This window comes from Neopsephotus bourkii, unplaced genomic scaffold (genome assembly GCF_033783945.1).
Source record: "Neopsephotus bourkii isolate Nb327-2 ecotype Australia unplaced genomic scaffold, CSIRO-AGI_Nbou_v1 NB_53, whole genome shotgun sequence".
NCBI classification, from domain to species: Eukaryota; Metazoa; Chordata; class Aves; order Psittaciformes; family Psittacidae; genus Neopsephotus; species Neopsephotus bourkii.
In genome coordinates this window covers 12,297,574-12,314,156 of record NW_026900570.1, presented here as the reverse complement: position 1 = coordinate 12,314,156, position 16,583 = coordinate 12,297,574, and the positions used below count along the sequence as shown (strand labels likewise).

Here is a 16,583-nt window from a genome sequence, read left to right as displayed (position 1 = left end):
TCTGGGTGGAACTTGATACATCCTTTTGGAACCAGTGTTTCACTCAAGTAGTACATGCTAGGAACTTAGAGATCTTACCAAAGCTAGAATTGTTGTTGGGTCATTTGCTTCATCTACCTTTAAAGTAGCAGGTCACTAAAATCTAAATGGGTTTGGTCATGGTTCTAATCATATGAAATAAAACATCAGCTACACATTGACCTTTGTATGAGTTTTATAACTGGTGGCAGATATTTTCTTACTTTCTTGCAGTATTCTCTGATGGATTTGTTATCCAAAATGGTTGTCGGCCAGCCTCATTTTGTCAGGTGCATCAAGCCAAACAATGATCGGCAGGCAAACAAGTTTGATAAAGAAAAAGTGTTGGTGCAGCTGCGTTACACAGGAATTCTGGAGACAGCAAGAATTCGAAGACAGGGTTACTCACACCGTATACTGTTCGCTAACTTCATAAAACGGTAATGTTGACGAAAAGAAGCCTTTTCCTTTCCTCTCGTTGCTGTGTAGTGTTTGCTAAGCATCAGCAGTATCTTTGGCATGGTCTTTAAAGAAAAAATACAAAGTCATTTTCTGTGATAAAGAAAATGACAAACTGAGTGACAGAGTAGTTCAGGCACAAGATTAGTGAACTGTTTCGGACCGGTAGGGGAAGATGATGCATCTCAGGATGACTGTTTCAGGCTCCCTGCACATTGAGTAAAAATTGCCCTACTTGTAATCTGCAAGTTTTCCTCCAAGCCTTGAGGTTCAGAAATGTAATGCTTTAAGTTAAAGCTAAGAATTTGGAGCATTAGCATCCAAGGGGCACTACAGTTTTTCTAGCTCCTGACATTCAGCACTGTGCAGAGTGGATGATGATTTGGTATTGCTCATGTAGAGCTAAGAAGTTCATTAAGTGCATAGTTTTGTTTAAAATACAATTTCTAAGTATTAGTCAGTTGTTAAGAAGAAAAGTAATGAACTCACTATGATTTTATAAGTTCTTTAACTATCTCGTCTTCTTCCACTCCAAAAAAATTAATCCTGACCATTTAATCTGTACTTTTCTCTCACAAATAAAGACCCTGAGTATTTGCCTCAATCAGAACTGAGATTTGTAGAATGGGCATCAAAACTGGGAAAAAGCAAGCAACACCCTTTCAGACAGAAGCACTTAACAGTAGTAGTGCACTAGAAATAAAGAGCTAGGAGCAGAGTGCAGCTGCAGGTGCACAAGGAGACAGAGGAAGGCCAAAGTGATATTTTTATAGCACTGTTTCTAGAAAGAATAATCCTGGGATTGTTACTGTTTCAGAAGAGTGCTGCATGGGAAAAGGCAGTTATCCCTGTACCAGGATGTGCTGTGGCTTTTGGTCACTCCTTTTTGTTAAAGAAAATTACTGTTCAGGTAAAAGAGAGGAACACTGTGAATATAACAGGGTAGATCTCCGGCGAATATGCCCTGGTTGCAGTGAGGCCGTGCAGATCAACAGCACCGAGGCGCTGAGTATGTGGCCCCCAGATAAAAAGGGATTTTTATTAAGTATCTGTCTCCTTGTCCTTTTTTGTTTTCCCTTAATAGTTGAGTATTACAGGTAGACCTGAGATAATGGCAAAATTACTTTGTTTGAATAAAAATAAGCCAATTCATTGTGTAGGAAAAAAAAAAAATAGGAGCTGTATGAATTGGTGATAATGCAGGAATCAACATTGTCTCTCCTTTTAGTATTCCATGAGGAAAATTTTACCATTGTGTAAAGCTGGTACAACTCAAGCTTTGTGTATAGAGGCTGAATAACAAGAAAAAAAGCAGAATGTACTGTCAGGAAGCACAGATAATTCATGTCATTTTCCTGAATTAAAAGCACCAAGATAGGTACTGTTCATTTTGTTAATGAACATTTGGGAAAGTCCTGGAACACTCAAGAACTTTCCTACCCAGCAGCTGAGTTGATTAAGTTACAGGTTATTTTTATTCTTGAATCTCTTTTCCTAGTCAGAGTTAATTGAGTTATGAGTTTGTCAGGTTCAATGTTTATATATGACATAGCATAATGGCATGTTCCAAAAGGACCTGCAAAACTAAATCCAAAGAGATAAGAAGACCTGGGATGCATCTCACATCGTGTTAACTGTCTCAAAAGTAAATGGTCTGGCACATGACATAACATATGAAATTTCCATTACGTTTGTAGATATGAATGAGATAATTTAGGCAGAAAAGCTTTAAAAAGCTTTTTATTTTGCCACTGAAATCACTTTCACAGAATGCTGAGAGCCAGAGCAGCATAGAACTGGTGCACTCTACTTGGGCTGCACGCTGTTTAGACTCCTTCTGGTGCTGATACAGAATTAATCAACCCTCCAGGGTGTGCAATATGTCATTCATCCAGTTTTGACTGAGTTTCTCAGCATTGCATATAAATCACAGCAATTTACTTCATGTGCTGTTTTGGTTGTTTTCAGTGTTCTTTCATGTGACTGTTATTATTTAAATAAATGGTTTAAATGTATTTGCAACTATTGCTCACTATTAATGGAATAAAGAATCATATATTTGTCTTTAGGTATTACCTCATCTGTTACAAAACAAACGATGATCCTCCAGTCAGTCCAGAAACCTGTGCTGCCATCTTGGAAAAAGCCCGCCTTGACAACTGGGTTCTTGGAAAAACTAAAGTAATTTTCTGATATACTGTATCTGCATTATTGCAGTCTGTCATTCTTAACTTATTAAGCAATTTGGTTTCTTACTGCTTTGGTTGGAGTTGCTCTTGGTCTCTGTTGGTTTAAAAGAAAATGACCTTCGCTTGATGCTGTTCCCTCGTATCTGGCTAAAGTCCTGACCTGTTCTGATGGGCTTTAGTGAGGCCACAGTGCAAAGCAGTATGTGACAACAACGCTGCTTGCATTTTCTTTTAAAAAATGCGGTAATAAGGACCCAAATGTCCAAGTTTTCTTAAGGCAAAGAAGTTATGCTTCTTCCCTGGAGCAATCAGACCCACAGAGGGAGAGGAAGAGATTTTGGCTTTCCAGCCTGAGGCCTCTGAGGCAAACTCTGCTGAGCATTGGGGAAAGAAATAGCAGAACAATCCCATGTATGTGAAGTGGCATAAGACTTTATTGTAAGAGAAGCACGTGTCTGTTTCCATACTTGCTTTTGGTTCTAGGTCACTTATAGCCTTCCCAGTGTGTCAGAGAGGGACACCCACCCACCCCCCACTGACAGATCTCAGACGGTCTGCCAGAGAAAAGAAGCATCAGACAAGTACTGTACCAAGTCTCTTTATTTGCTAATGTAACAGAAGCGCCCAGGAAGGATATGGATAGTGACATGGATCCTAAACTATTTGAAATCATCTCAGTGTAGAAGAAACAACTGTTCTCCTTGTGAGACATCTTCCTTGATAGGTGGGACAGAAGCCATGAAGTTGCCCCCTCCTCAGCCTTTATTTCCTTCTGCTGTCTTAGTGAGGATAATGGACAACATGCAGCCAAAGGAAGCATATCTTGAAATGCGAGACCTGTGGCTTACATTTACTTTGATTAGGTTTAACCTTTATCTGTGCCAATGAGTGACCAAAGATCAGGTGAATTCTTCAAAATAAGCATAAATATTGTCTTAATTGCACAAGCTTTTTCTACACATTTTATTTTATCCTAATATATAGCAGGGATGTGTTTGTATCCATTGGGCTGGACTGGTTTTTCAGGGGTTGTATGAGCTTCATGCTTGATAAAAGCAATTTAGTAAATAAACAATGCCTTAGATTCAAAATTGGACAGCAGAGGAGTTCAGATTTGGATCATGTTTATGTAGCATACATCAGATTTCCATGGTTAGCAAAACTGCCAGCCTCATAGTTTTGAAAATAGATTTATAGTTACAGACTGAAGTTTGCAATGGGACTTTAAAACACCTTCCCATGAAAGCATGAATAAGCAGGGGCTGACAAAAGATGTTGAAAGCAAGAGTAAGGTAAACTAATACCCCAAGTAATGAAAATGCTGTCTTTAGCATTCTTAAGAATGATTCTTTAGGTACGACACACAGCTGAAGAGTCTGTTCATAATTTGAAACCAACTTGTAACTCTTGTTTGATGTTTAATGGATTGAGTGAATACAGGGCCTGGAAAGGTAACTAAAACTTTTGCTTGTCTGCCTACTCTTTAAGGTATTCCTCAAATACTATCACGTGGAGCAGCTAAATTTAATGAGGAAGGAGACAGTTGACATGATTATTTTGATTCAAGCTTGTGTCAGAGGGTGGCTGGGTTCAAGGAGATACAAAAAGATAAAGGAGCAAAGGGAACAAAGTGCTATTAAAATACAGTCAGGTAATAACTTTAAAACATTTAACATTTTGCTTAAAGCTAGTGCATGTGTACAGTTGATGGATGTGTGTGCTGGATGTGGATTTTGCCTTTTTTCTGCTGCTATATTTGACAAAATATCTTATACTTGGCGATGTCTTTCTTATGAAGAAAAATTTCTTTTAACCAGGTTATGACAAACTGTTTGCTGAAGTTACATTTATCAATGTTACATTTAAAAGGCAATTTTAACAATGGAAGGACATGATTGCACAGATGATACTGTTATTAATAGTATTCTGACATGATCTGACAAGGTTGTGTAATATAATAGTGAAAATAAAATATATTAACTGTCCTAGATAATAAGACCAATTACACTGTTGATGAGGACATCAACTGAAATTTTTAATGCATCTCAAGCATCATAATAACTTTTCTGGTCCGTAAACATAGTTTTTATGTAGATTTACTGCTTGTTCTTGTTTGCCATTTATTTTTGAAAGGTAAAGCCTGCAAAATATTTATGGATATTTTAATGGAGGTCTGTTGCAGACTTTTTTATGCTTGCAGCTTTTTGTGTACCTAATGGGTTATTTAATTTTTGACATTTCTTTTCAGCTTACAGGGGTTTTGTTGCTCGTAAAGAATACAAAAATGCAAAACGTAATAAAAAAGTGGAAGAGTGTATTACTAGGCTTCAAGCAAGTAAGAATTATTTGCTTTCTTGGCTTCTAATGTGCTTTTCATACACAATATGTTGATCCAGATTCTTTGCTATTGAGTTGCCACTCTGATTGACTGTGCTCATTTACACATTCTGAGGTATAATTTATCTATTATATATTTATATACACTGGTTGAAACCAGTCAGTGTATTCTGTTACCTGTACCTTAGAGCGGCTTAAAGGCACTTTCCACAGCTGTGAAGTGGGCTGGTTAAATGCCATAGCAAGCCTTTTCATTCCTAGTCTGATACCTTGAAGTATTACATCTGGTATTGTTGAAGCTCCATATGATACTGTCTGTGTATAATCTGTGTATGCATGCTATCCTATTAGAAATATGTTTTGTTATGTACCAGTAATAATTATGTTTGAGAAGACAACAACCTGTAATTTCACCCATGTCTCTGATTCTTTTTTGTCATTGCTAAATCCAATCTAGCAAAATATTCTTTTCTGCAGCAATAATCACCTTAAGAAAATAATCAGGCATATGCTATGTGACATCCCTTTTCCATCCCTATGTTTCTGTCTCCCTGATCCCTGCAGAGATGCTTTGAAATCAGCAGCAGTAGAGGGGCACTGGTCTAAAAACAGCTGGCACATATCTGCACTTTAGTAATTACAAAGGTGGCAACCGCAAATATAAGCTAGTGATGCCAGTACCCAGGCTATCTAGATTTAAACTACCTCAGATACGCCTTCATGAGTATATGCTGACACCAGAGCTGGTTTTAATCATTGCCAGATGCATCTGTTAATTGCACTGAGCCTATGTTAGCATTTGCTGAAGAGCACTTCACTGCAGTTGGTAGAACTTCATCAGTGTAGAAAGCAACCTAAAACCAGAATAAAATCCAGTAATGTGCTGAAGATAATTACACATCTGAAAGCTGTGAGTTATACTAGGATATTTAACAAATGCAAAAGTAGGAATTTACCACTTTGCTCTGTTTGTTGATCTCTCCAGTGCTTCTTGTCCACCTTCTCTGTCCTCTGTGCAGTTTCATTTCAACTTTTTTTCAGTGCAGGAGAAGGCAGAACAAAATAGATATGCATTTTTCTTAGCTTTCTGTTTCCCCCACCCCATTTATTTCTAAAGCAATACAGAACTCCTCTTCCAGTTTGAAAAGAAAGCTTCAATGGGTATTACATAGTTCTCAGGAAATTTCAGAAGTGAACCAAAGTCTAAAAAGACCAAACATAGCTTATATCGGCATGTTCATTGATAATGTAACCTGATTTATTTCAAATAACCCTTTGAGTTGCTTTTGTATGAAAATGGAATGAGGACTCTCTCAGAAGTCCAAGAAGCTAATATTCCAAGTGATTTGCAATTAGCACTTTTCTAAGACCCTGTCAGACTGCAGTATAAAAACCAGTTGTGCTGCTTCCAGTAAATATTTGAGTTTCTTTGCCCTGTTTTATGTCCCTTTTATACAGTGCTCATTACACCGAACCCCTGCACCTAGTGGAGCCCAAGATGTTTAAATTATGAGTAGGGAATGCTAAAGCAAATAAAACCAAGTGCCAAGTTAAATGAATGTGTTAGAATAGACTGTTAATGCTCCCTTCCCATTCTTAAGTGAGCTTGGCTTTTACTGTGATACAAAACACTTTCAGCAGAGTTAAAGTAAGAGCTCCCATATCTACCATCTCCTCAGGGTATTTAAATCACCTGAATCCTCTAAGCCCATAGCCTTGGTGCTGCATTTGGAATTAGAGTTCAACAGAGATATTTTTAGAAAACACTATGCTCTTTTTAATTTGCCAGGGATTAGCAGATTTGTGCTGAATCCCTGGAACTGCAGATTTGTCCAAATCACAGTACTGTGGAGACTGTGCCAGTTCCCATAAGGAAATTTTTTGCAAGTTCAGGGACTTTGAAGCAACATTCTGAATGCAATTCAGTTTTTCATTAAAACATTTCAGTTTAGATGTCTGAAAGTGACCTAGGTGTATAAACTCCTAAAATCAGCAGAGCCCAGAGTTTGATTCATTTTATTCAAAATTACCAAATGCTCAGCTCATTTGCCCCCGTATTGGTATCTAGTATCATTTGAGATGCCCTAGGTTGTATGTGGTATACCAAACCTTCTCTCTCCAGAAAGTCCTGTCTGTCTTGTTTTTTTTGCCAGCTCCATGTAGATGAATCCTTGGCTATCCTGGAGGACTTCAGCTGGCACTAGATACCTATGTGCTGGCAACTGCATCAAGCAGTCAGCACCTTCATGTCTCAGCAAAGTCCCCTGTTTGAGTCCTTACTCATCCTGATTAAGACCAGAAACTTGAACTTGTGCCTCCCACAAAACACAAGTAGCGAGTACCCTTGCCATGGTGTACCTGGTTACTGTGGAGCTTAGAACATCTTTCATGTTGAGCTTTTTCACTTTGAATTAATCTTTGCAAAAGAAGCATGAGCTGAGACTTCTGTAACTGCTGAGCTATAAAATTTTCAGTTTTTTTCTGATCAATTGAACGTTCAGCTAATTCCAAGCCTGTGCCAGAAGAGAGCCTGGGTATCTCCATAGTCTAATAATCACATGTTTCCCAAGGAAATGAAAGACTGAGTCAAATCAATTCCCTGAATCAGACAAAACAGGTGCATGAAGCTGGCAGCACTGTGTTCTAGAGGCACTTCTATAGCCCTATGCTTCTGCTTCATTCTGCATCTTCCTGTGTTTAATTTAGTCCAATAAAACACAAAGAAAGAGCTTGTTTGTAAAATTGGGGATCTCAAAAATTTTTGTGGAACAGAATAATTTCAGATGAAACGTAACTGTAGTAACCACCCCGGTCTGTATTCCCTTATTGTTTTTTGTTTAATGCAGTTACCATTTGACTCTCTGAAATGTCTGGGACACCCATTATTTGTTGCCTAAGGTTGTTTTGTATTACAATTTTTATCAGTTGCCAGAGGATACTTACTCAGGAAGAAGAGAAAAGAACTAACTGAGGCAAGAAACAAAGCAGCAGTTACAATTCAGTCTCACTACAGGGGATATAAGGAGAGGAATACCTCCAAAAAGAAAAGGTAGATTTATTTTCTTTGTCTTATGTCAGTCAAATGTTCCTTTCAGTGGCTGCAATAATAAGCTAAAAGTAAAGTGAATTAGGATTATTCTAGGTAATAGATGCAAAGGTAATGTACCTTTATGTGGAGACTTTTAATGTCAGTAGCAAATATTCTCATACTTTTAAGCCCAGGGAATAAAAGCATATTTAGAGGAAAGATCAACAATATTGTGCTTACTTCTAATATTAATGTAATCTGCAGATTAGTATCTTTTCAGAAGTAGGTCATCATAAAACGTGGATGGGAGCAAGAAATAGGTATCTGCAAGGAACTGTTCTTGTGAACTTAAGTCACTGTTTGAGATAAGTACAGGTGATGACAGCAGGAATTCGGATGTCTTAGATCAAACAGCTAGAAGTCAGGTGAGGTGAATCACGTTCTGAATATCTCTGCAGTGTGGTTGTAGGACCAGTCTCTGAAATGAAGCTAGCAGCATTTGCTCATCACCATCGTTTTTTTCAGTGGTAGAATTTAAATAGGTGAAGACTAGTCTAGGGAGGTCGAAAACAGCTGTGAAGGAGTAAGGAGTCTTTCAGAGGGAAGGACTAGGGTGGCATTTCACCTCGCACTGAAGTGATATTGATCATAACAGAGACAGTTTAGAGAACAGGTCTTTTAAATTTGACCTGAACCTGGGGTCAGGATTGTTCTTTTTTGCATTTCTAGTGTGAGTGTGAATTGAAGCAGTTTTCTTTCATTAATGCATTTAGGATTGTGTGTATTTATACATATTTGAGGTGCTAAAAAGTTTCTGCCTTATGTTCTTGTTAACATTTAAATAATTTGTTTACTATTTTACCAGCCCTCATGCAGCCTAGATTGATCTTCCATGAAGAGTTTAACAGGGATGTCTGTTTTCGCTTAAGAAATAGTATTAATCAGAAAGACAGCAATTAGCTTGCTACCTTTAATTCCAGCTATATGCACTACAATCTTCCCCATGCTTCAATGTATCAAATTGCCATTTAGTACACAAGCACCACAAAAGATACTTGTAAAGTTGTCACTCTCTTTCATCTCCTTCAGCTATAATTTTTGCCCTAAACTCTATTTCATTCAGGGAATCACTTAGAAAGAAACAAACTGAAAATGCAATATCCATTAGTGAAAAAGATGAAAAACTTCAAGATAATGAGGAAAGTCCAGCTGGAATGAAGAGGGCCCTTCCTAAAACAGAAGAAGAAGCAGCTGTCATTGTTCAGAGCTATTACAGAAGCTACAGGGTCTGTAAAAAATTAAAGGAACAGCGGAGAAAAATAGCAGAGGAAGAATTATCTGCTGTGGAATTCCTTGAAGCACAACTGCAGCCAGCTGAAAATGCTGTACTGGAAGAAGTAGCAAATGGGGAGACTTCAGATGAAGCTGATGTTATTAGTGACAGTGACTGCCCTGGGTCTGGTGTCACAGGGAATGTACAGGACCAACACACAACCTTTAGTGAAGGAGAGAGAGCTTCTGTGAAGCAGAACCCTGCAGTAAAATATGTTTTTGAAGGTGAAGAGCAGGCCTCTTTGGAAGAGTTGTCCAACAAATCTGTCAAAATCACAGCTGAACCTAGCCCCCAGCAAGAGCAAGATAATCAAGACAAACTCAGTGCAGATGGGCAAGATCAAGAACCTGCTGTGGTCCAGCCCAGGACTAACAGGGATGTGGAAAGAAACCACCTGAAACATGAAGCAGTGATGCCCACAGGGTGTAAAGGAATTACAAGAAAAGAGTCACTAAGAGGCTCATGGAAGCAAGTTGAGGCAGAAAAACAAAGTTCTGAAGACCAAGAGAAAGCAGCAGTGGTTATTCAGAGCACTTACCGGGGTTACAGAAGGAGGGGACAACTCAGAAAAGAAGGGAAACTACCTTGCAAAAGTCAAGAGAAAACTGTAAAGGAGCCAACAGAAGCAGTCCATGTTCAAAATAATAATCCCCAGACAACAAAAGATAGGGAAAGCACTAATACAGAGGCTGAAGACCCTAAGACACCAAAGGGAGACTCAGAGAAAGAGGCTTGTGATTTGGCAGCCTTTTCACGACAGGTAAGAAGCTTGTAAGCTATGTATGTTGAACATAATACTCCAAACAGTGAAAGAATGGTGAGGTTCTTTTACTGGCTTCAGTGGCCCCAAGGTTTTACTCTTTGAGACTGAGATTTTGTAATGAGTGTTCTATAAAAATGCATATTTTGGACTGCAAGAGAAAATGCCCTTTTCAGGAAGGAAGACAGAGAGCACTGACAACAAACGTTGTTAGTTTTAACCTGGTTTAAGTTAAATGCAGAAGCTTTGCCTTTGTTGAAATATGAGTTTACCAGGCAAGGCCCTTAAATCAGTAAACTTGCAAAATATCCTGTGAAACTCAAAGTTGCTGTGTCAGTCACTCACACGTATGCAGGGATGCCTACAGCTGTAGAAGCTAATTTGCATCAGCAAGGTATCATCTGCTCGTATATGTGAACCAGTATGAAGTAGCTGCAGGACTGGGTGGTAATGTGGAGTTCTCTTCGAGTCTTCTTCTTCATTTTCTTCTTCTTCCTCTTTAAGGAGGATGGGGAGATAAATGTGGTAGGAGTCTACACTACAGTAAGTGTAGCAATACCATTTAAATTCATTCTCTAGTCCACTCTTTTACTTTCGATTACCTTGGAACATGTATATTTATTCATATAATAATGTAAAATCCTGTGTTATGTTTATCAGATATCAAAATTATCCGAAGACTACTTAGCATTGCAGCAAAAATTGAATGAAATGATACTGTCACATCAGCTGAGACCCGTCATGCTGCCCAAAGATAAGCAAGCTAACGGCCGACCTCCTTCTCATGTTTGTCAGTCAGGTAAGGTCAAACCTTACTGTTAGCAGAATTTTCATTGGTAAATGGGACTGTTTTCTGTTGCTGACCCAAGTACTTCATACAACTTCTGTGGCTACTGATGGCAGGCATAACAAACGTGTCTTTCACCAGACTTGAACTTTAAAAAAGCACAAAGGACAGCTGGATTCTAGTCAAGCACTGCCTTCTGCTGGCCTTCCTGCCCATGATGTGACATATCACTCTGCAACACAGCAGTTTTGACAGTGTACACTAGGCTCAGCCACTCATCTAGGATATGGAGCGATGACTGCAGGGACCTGAGCCATGATTTCTCACATCCCCATGGCCATATTTATAATAGCTAACAGGTCCACTGAAAGATCTTTCTTGGTGTGGAATGGGAACTTTCTCTTTCCACTTTTGAACATAATCCACACGACAGGAAAACCGTTTCCTTGCTAGCTATGACCAAAGCACAGGATATTAAAGTTAGATAACTATATAAAACAAAGACTTGAGGTAATACACTGCATATTATCATGCTGAAGTGAAGCAGGTATATGTGGTGAGTGATCCACTGTCTATTAAACAGGGAGAAGCCTTCTTGTCTTCTTGCTTATGTTATATGTTACAGTACAATTTGTACACACACATTTACAGAAGAAAAATAGGCTTTTACTGCAGGTTTCCCTCTAGGACTACCTTTGCTGTCCTACCCTTATAAAAGCAAGGATTGTTGAGCTTTAGCTGTTCTATCAATCATGTGGTACTTACCTATTTGTAATTACTTTGGTCTTTTGCATGTATTTACACTTCTTCCTTAGCTTCACTAGTTTTATATGTCGTTTTACAGCTATAACACATGAATTGTATTTTATAGCTGTATGCCAGGTCGGAATACCTGCCTGCCTTAATCTGTGGGTAGGTGGCCATTGATCAGCTTAATAAAACATTTATTACCTTGCTACCCACAGAAGGAGAGGAACTGTGAGACAGCTATAGGGCACACTGAAACATGTTCAGATTTTCAAAACTGCTTATTTTAATAAAAATGCAAAGCCTGCAGTTTAAAGAACATATGAGCAAAAAGTTGAAATGAATCCTAAATCCACAAGGTTAAGTTATTAAGTGAATTTATTTGTATTTATAAAAATGCATAAAGCAAGCTGCACACAGTTCCTGGAATAAACAACTTTCCCTGTGGCTCTGATTTCTGAGTAGGTTATATTTGCTTGCTAGATGCTTTCAGCTTAACATAATGGCTCCATCCCGGCACTGCACCTTTGGTCTGTTAGTGAGCCTTGGGTTACTGTGGTGTCAGAATAGATGCACAAATGACCACTACAAGTTTTTTGAGGTCAAAGCCTGAAGTGAGGGGAATTTGATCATTATGGGAGCATTTTTTTTTTCTTTTTTTTCTCCAGATGAGTAATGGTGCCCATCCTTCTAAGTATTAAATGACAGTTCAAGTACAAAATCTCAGGAAGATAATTTTCTATGTTTGGAATGAAATTCACATGGCACAAGCAGCTCTGCTGCAGCTGAGGACCTTTTCAGCTACATGAAGCAGTGAGACAGGCAGGATTTTAATCCAGGATTCACCCTGCTGTAGTCTGCCCCAGCACTATTTATAGGGGTTTCATGGGCAGCCCTTACAAGGAAAAGGGAGCCTGTGTAGCACTGGGAGAGCACAGCAGTTTTCACTGTCCGGTCTTTCTTCTTTCTTCTAGGAAACACTAAAGCATAGGACTGGAGAAAAGCAGAGTAGTCAAGCACTTCTACTGTCTGGTTGTTCTTAGCTATTGGAGTGGTCCTTTGAGCACTATGCAGCCAGGACATTCAACATTTCTTTTGGGAGTTGGCCAAATTCATGGCAGAGCATAAGATTGGGGAAATCACGGAAGTGGAATACAGCCATTTTCTGTGAACACCCTCTCTGATATAGCAATATCCCAGGTTATCAGACTCTCAGAAATGATTTATTGTCAGACAGAGATGAAAACTGCTTCTCCTCAGTGGGTATGGCGGGACATAGGCATTTGCAATTGCGAAGTTCTCGGTCTCTTCCTTTTCCCAGTTCTAGGTCTGTGCCAGAATAATCCTTTGATTTTTTTCCCCTATTGCTAAGAACTTGCACTATCAAGTGTAATTTCCAAATTGGGCAGTGGTAAACATCCTATGAATAAACAAGAGCTAAAAATTGCTAACCAGAATGCTAAAGAGCATTTTTCTATATGCAAATCTGAAACTTGAGTAATTGTATCCTCACGCTGTCTATAATTAGGACAGTAAAAAGGTGTGCACATAAATGTTGTAAGCAGTAATACCTATTAACTTCTTGTTGTCAAGTCCTGGAATTCCAGTTACTATATTTGCATTTTCTGATTTCCTCCAAGCTCCTCTACAAAACCCTGCTCTTACTCTTGTTTTCTTCCTGCTTTATTCTGAGCTTGTCTTTATACTTCTGTCCCCATAAGATGTGGAACAGCACTGAATCAAACATGTAACGTTTCACTTAAATGACCTGAAGACAGGTTTATCTGTTTCTCCAGGTGGCCTAATAAATAGAGACCTTTCAACGCTTAGATGATTATCACAGCTGTAACCACACTATTTCTTCAGTCTTCAGTATAAGATCTGCTGTAAGACAGAAGTTAATTTACATTAGCATCCTTGGATGTTGATTCCTTCAGATTGTTGTCTTCCAAGCTTATCATTGTATGTCAGAATGTGCAGACACAGTTCAACCTAAAGGGCCGTTGATACTGACTCATCTTTATTCAAGCATTTCTTACTCCTACTTGAATGTTTCAAGCACATGCAGCTCTCCACAGTTCCCATAGTTTGTGGTGGTGTTCAGGATATACATACATTAGATTAGCTGGTCCTAAATTAAATTTTCTTACTGTTTCGGTGTATCTGGAGCTTTCAGTGAGGGCTGAGTATGAAAGTAGTAATACCTTGTAACTAAACACCATAGAATTAAGAGTATGCACGCAACTTAAGTGGGAACCTTTGAGGTAGTGTTAAATGAGCTAGCTGAGATACTATATAGGAATAAGGAATTTTTCTTAGATTTGCTAAGCTTTCTTTAATGTTACCTGTCAGCCACACTGTTCACATGCCTTCACTGACCCTTAACTCTATTTTATTCATTCTGATGGGGAATGACCTTAACTTTTATTAAGCTTTCCATCATCACTTGATCAAATAAATGTTTTGACAGACTGCATCAGGTTTGGGCAAAAGAGAGATTTAACTTCCTGGGCATGGGTTACAGCATATCTAACATTCAATCTTAATGTTCAAAAGCAAAGCATCCAGGTCACAAGAGCAAAACCTCTATTTTTGACTGAGTACTGACTGTATGCATTTGGGGAGTCTGAAGAAAATCCTTCCTTTCAACTTGTTTGACCTGTCTTCCTCTTGGTAAAACCTTTACAAAGGAACGTCTGTGTAACATCAAATGTGGTGGTGGGGAGTCAGTTTCTCCTATGCATTGCTTACAAGGCATGTATTGTGGAACTGACAGCACCTGTTCACATGGATATAATCACAGGGCATGGGCTGGCTGGAGAGACAGGAGTCTCAGCACAGTCCTTTAGTCCAGTCCTTAGTTGTGTTAATGACTAACTGGGACATAAACCCTAAGCAAGTCTTAATGTATCTTGCTTTGTGCATCTTACTTACCCTGTTAATAAAATAGGAATGATAGCACCAACCTGATATTTCCAAAGTGCTTTGACTGCTCCTGTTGTGAATGGTTTCCTTATCAGTGTTGTAATGGATGTATTTAAATGTTTGTTAGATAGAAAGCCTCAGTTTTCCTTTTGCATATAAAGCACACAGCCAGGTCTAGCTAGGGATACTTGAAGTCTTAAGGAAAAATAGGATATAAGGTATTTTACTATGGAGAGAGTGGGCTTCAATAAAACCTTTTATTTGTCATGGATTCTAGAAGCAACATAATTGGCCTTATAATAAATGAATGATTTTACCCCTCCTTGCTGCTTCATCGCCTAATACAGGAAAGTATAAGCCATCTGAAAAACAAGTGCATCAAACTCACCCTGTACCAGGCTTGGGTATTTAACTTCCATTCCACCTTTAACTCCACTAATTAAATGATTTCTCAAATTACTGACAACTAATAAAAAAACAAGTTTTGCTTTGTGCAGTGAGTTGTCCAGTACAAACAACTACCACATCACCTTATTTCAGTAGCAGTGAACACACAAATCTAAGTCCAGAAGGAAATCACAAGTTCACTTTCTGGTAAAGCAAAGCAAGCTAAACCCATCAAATTATGTTTTACTTACTTACTATGTAATTTGGAGACAAAACTCAGAATTGCATCTTCAGCCCCATATGTAATTCTAAATAGAAACGATGGATATCCAAGCTTCGAAGCCTGCCTAACCCAATATAGTATTTCTGTTAAGTTTTTGCATAGTTCAGACATATGTACAACACATAAGCAGAGGTGAAAAGCTATTTTTTACTGAAACCTTTAGCATTGTCAGAATTCTGGGGTTTCAGTGTAATAGGAGTCTTCTTTGCAGAGCACATACAGAAGTATGTAAGTAATTTCAGTTGGAGTAATTGTAATCTAGAATATGATAATGCTTTATGTGTTTGACAGTGATGAATTAAAGAATGTAACAGCATACATAGTGATGAATTCTTAGGGAACAATAACAAGTCTTTAGGTGTAATGAGAGCCTTTTCCCTGGGATTTTCCTAAAGCCCCAGTTTGGCTTCATTTTCTTTTTTCAGATTTTCATGCAGCCATGATCTTTGACACAATTTTTGAAAACATCCTACAGACAAAGGGTTGGGTGTTTCTATTCAACTACACCGAAATTTAAGTTTGGTTGTTGTTTCTTTTTTTTTTTTTTTAAGATATTGTTTCCAGTTTAGGCTCCTGTTGTGTTTAAAATAGGGAAGATATGCCTCTACTCTCTCACAAATGGAAACTCGCATAACTCCAGGTGGCCCATTTGATATGCAGCAAGGTAACAACAGCCCACGTAAGAGCACAGTCAGGGCTGCTATACCTATTCAAATCAAAGAATGTAATTTATATTTAACACAGGTTAGTGAAATGAAATTATTGCATCTAAATTTCATTGTTTAACATGAATTATCTGTACACTGTTGTTTTCTTAAGTTCAAAATGTTAAAAGATACTTGTTCATTGATTACATGAGAAGCAGTCTGCATTTCAGATAAGAAACTAAAACAATAAATGTAATCATTATCCAACTACAATTTAAATTAACATTATTCATTCTGGCTCCTGTGTATATCTGTGACCTTTAGAAGCCTTTATTTATCACACAGAACAAAAACTTACACAGCTAATTTTGCAGGAGTCAACACTGATGTATCACTGATCATTTCTCATTTTGAATGATTGTGCTACCTCCTAATTAAAAAGTTGCCTGAGGTACATGCAAGAGTTTTTACTTTTATCATGTAAAAGGGGTTTCTGATGGTCATTAGGGAACAAAATACATTCCTCCTTCCAAGATGCAATCACAGGTATTTAGCACATCTGGGTTAGAGAGTTAAAGTTGCTTCATGTGAAGGAGGATTAGATCAGGAAAACACAATTTAGTAATTCACTGGGAGCTAAATCCTCATTCCACCCTCACACTATGTTCATTTCCAAGGTGATG

The 16,583-nt window shown here is 38.3% G+C and overlaps 1 protein-coding gene across 1 annotated transcript in view; it reads left to right on the top strand.

Annotated features, from left to right (window-relative positions):
- The window catches only part of MYO3A (myosin IIIA), a 111,085-nt gene that overhangs the window by 86,718 nt on the left and 7,784 nt on the right, over positions 1–16,583 (top strand). The window contains exons 26-32 of the mRNA XM_061351358.1: positions 253–458; positions 2,547–2,658; positions 4,155–4,317; positions 4,915–5,001; positions 7,929–8,052; positions 9,155–10,124; positions 10,785–10,923. Coding sequence (XP_061207342.1) covers positions 253–458; positions 2,547–2,658; positions 4,155–4,317; positions 4,915–5,001; positions 7,929–8,052; positions 9,155–10,124; positions 10,785–10,923 — 1,801 coding nt within the window. The remainder of the gene's footprint in view (positions 1–252; positions 459–2,546; positions 2,659–4,154; positions 4,318–4,914; positions 5,002–7,928; positions 8,053–9,154; positions 10,125–10,784; positions 10,924–16,583) is intronic.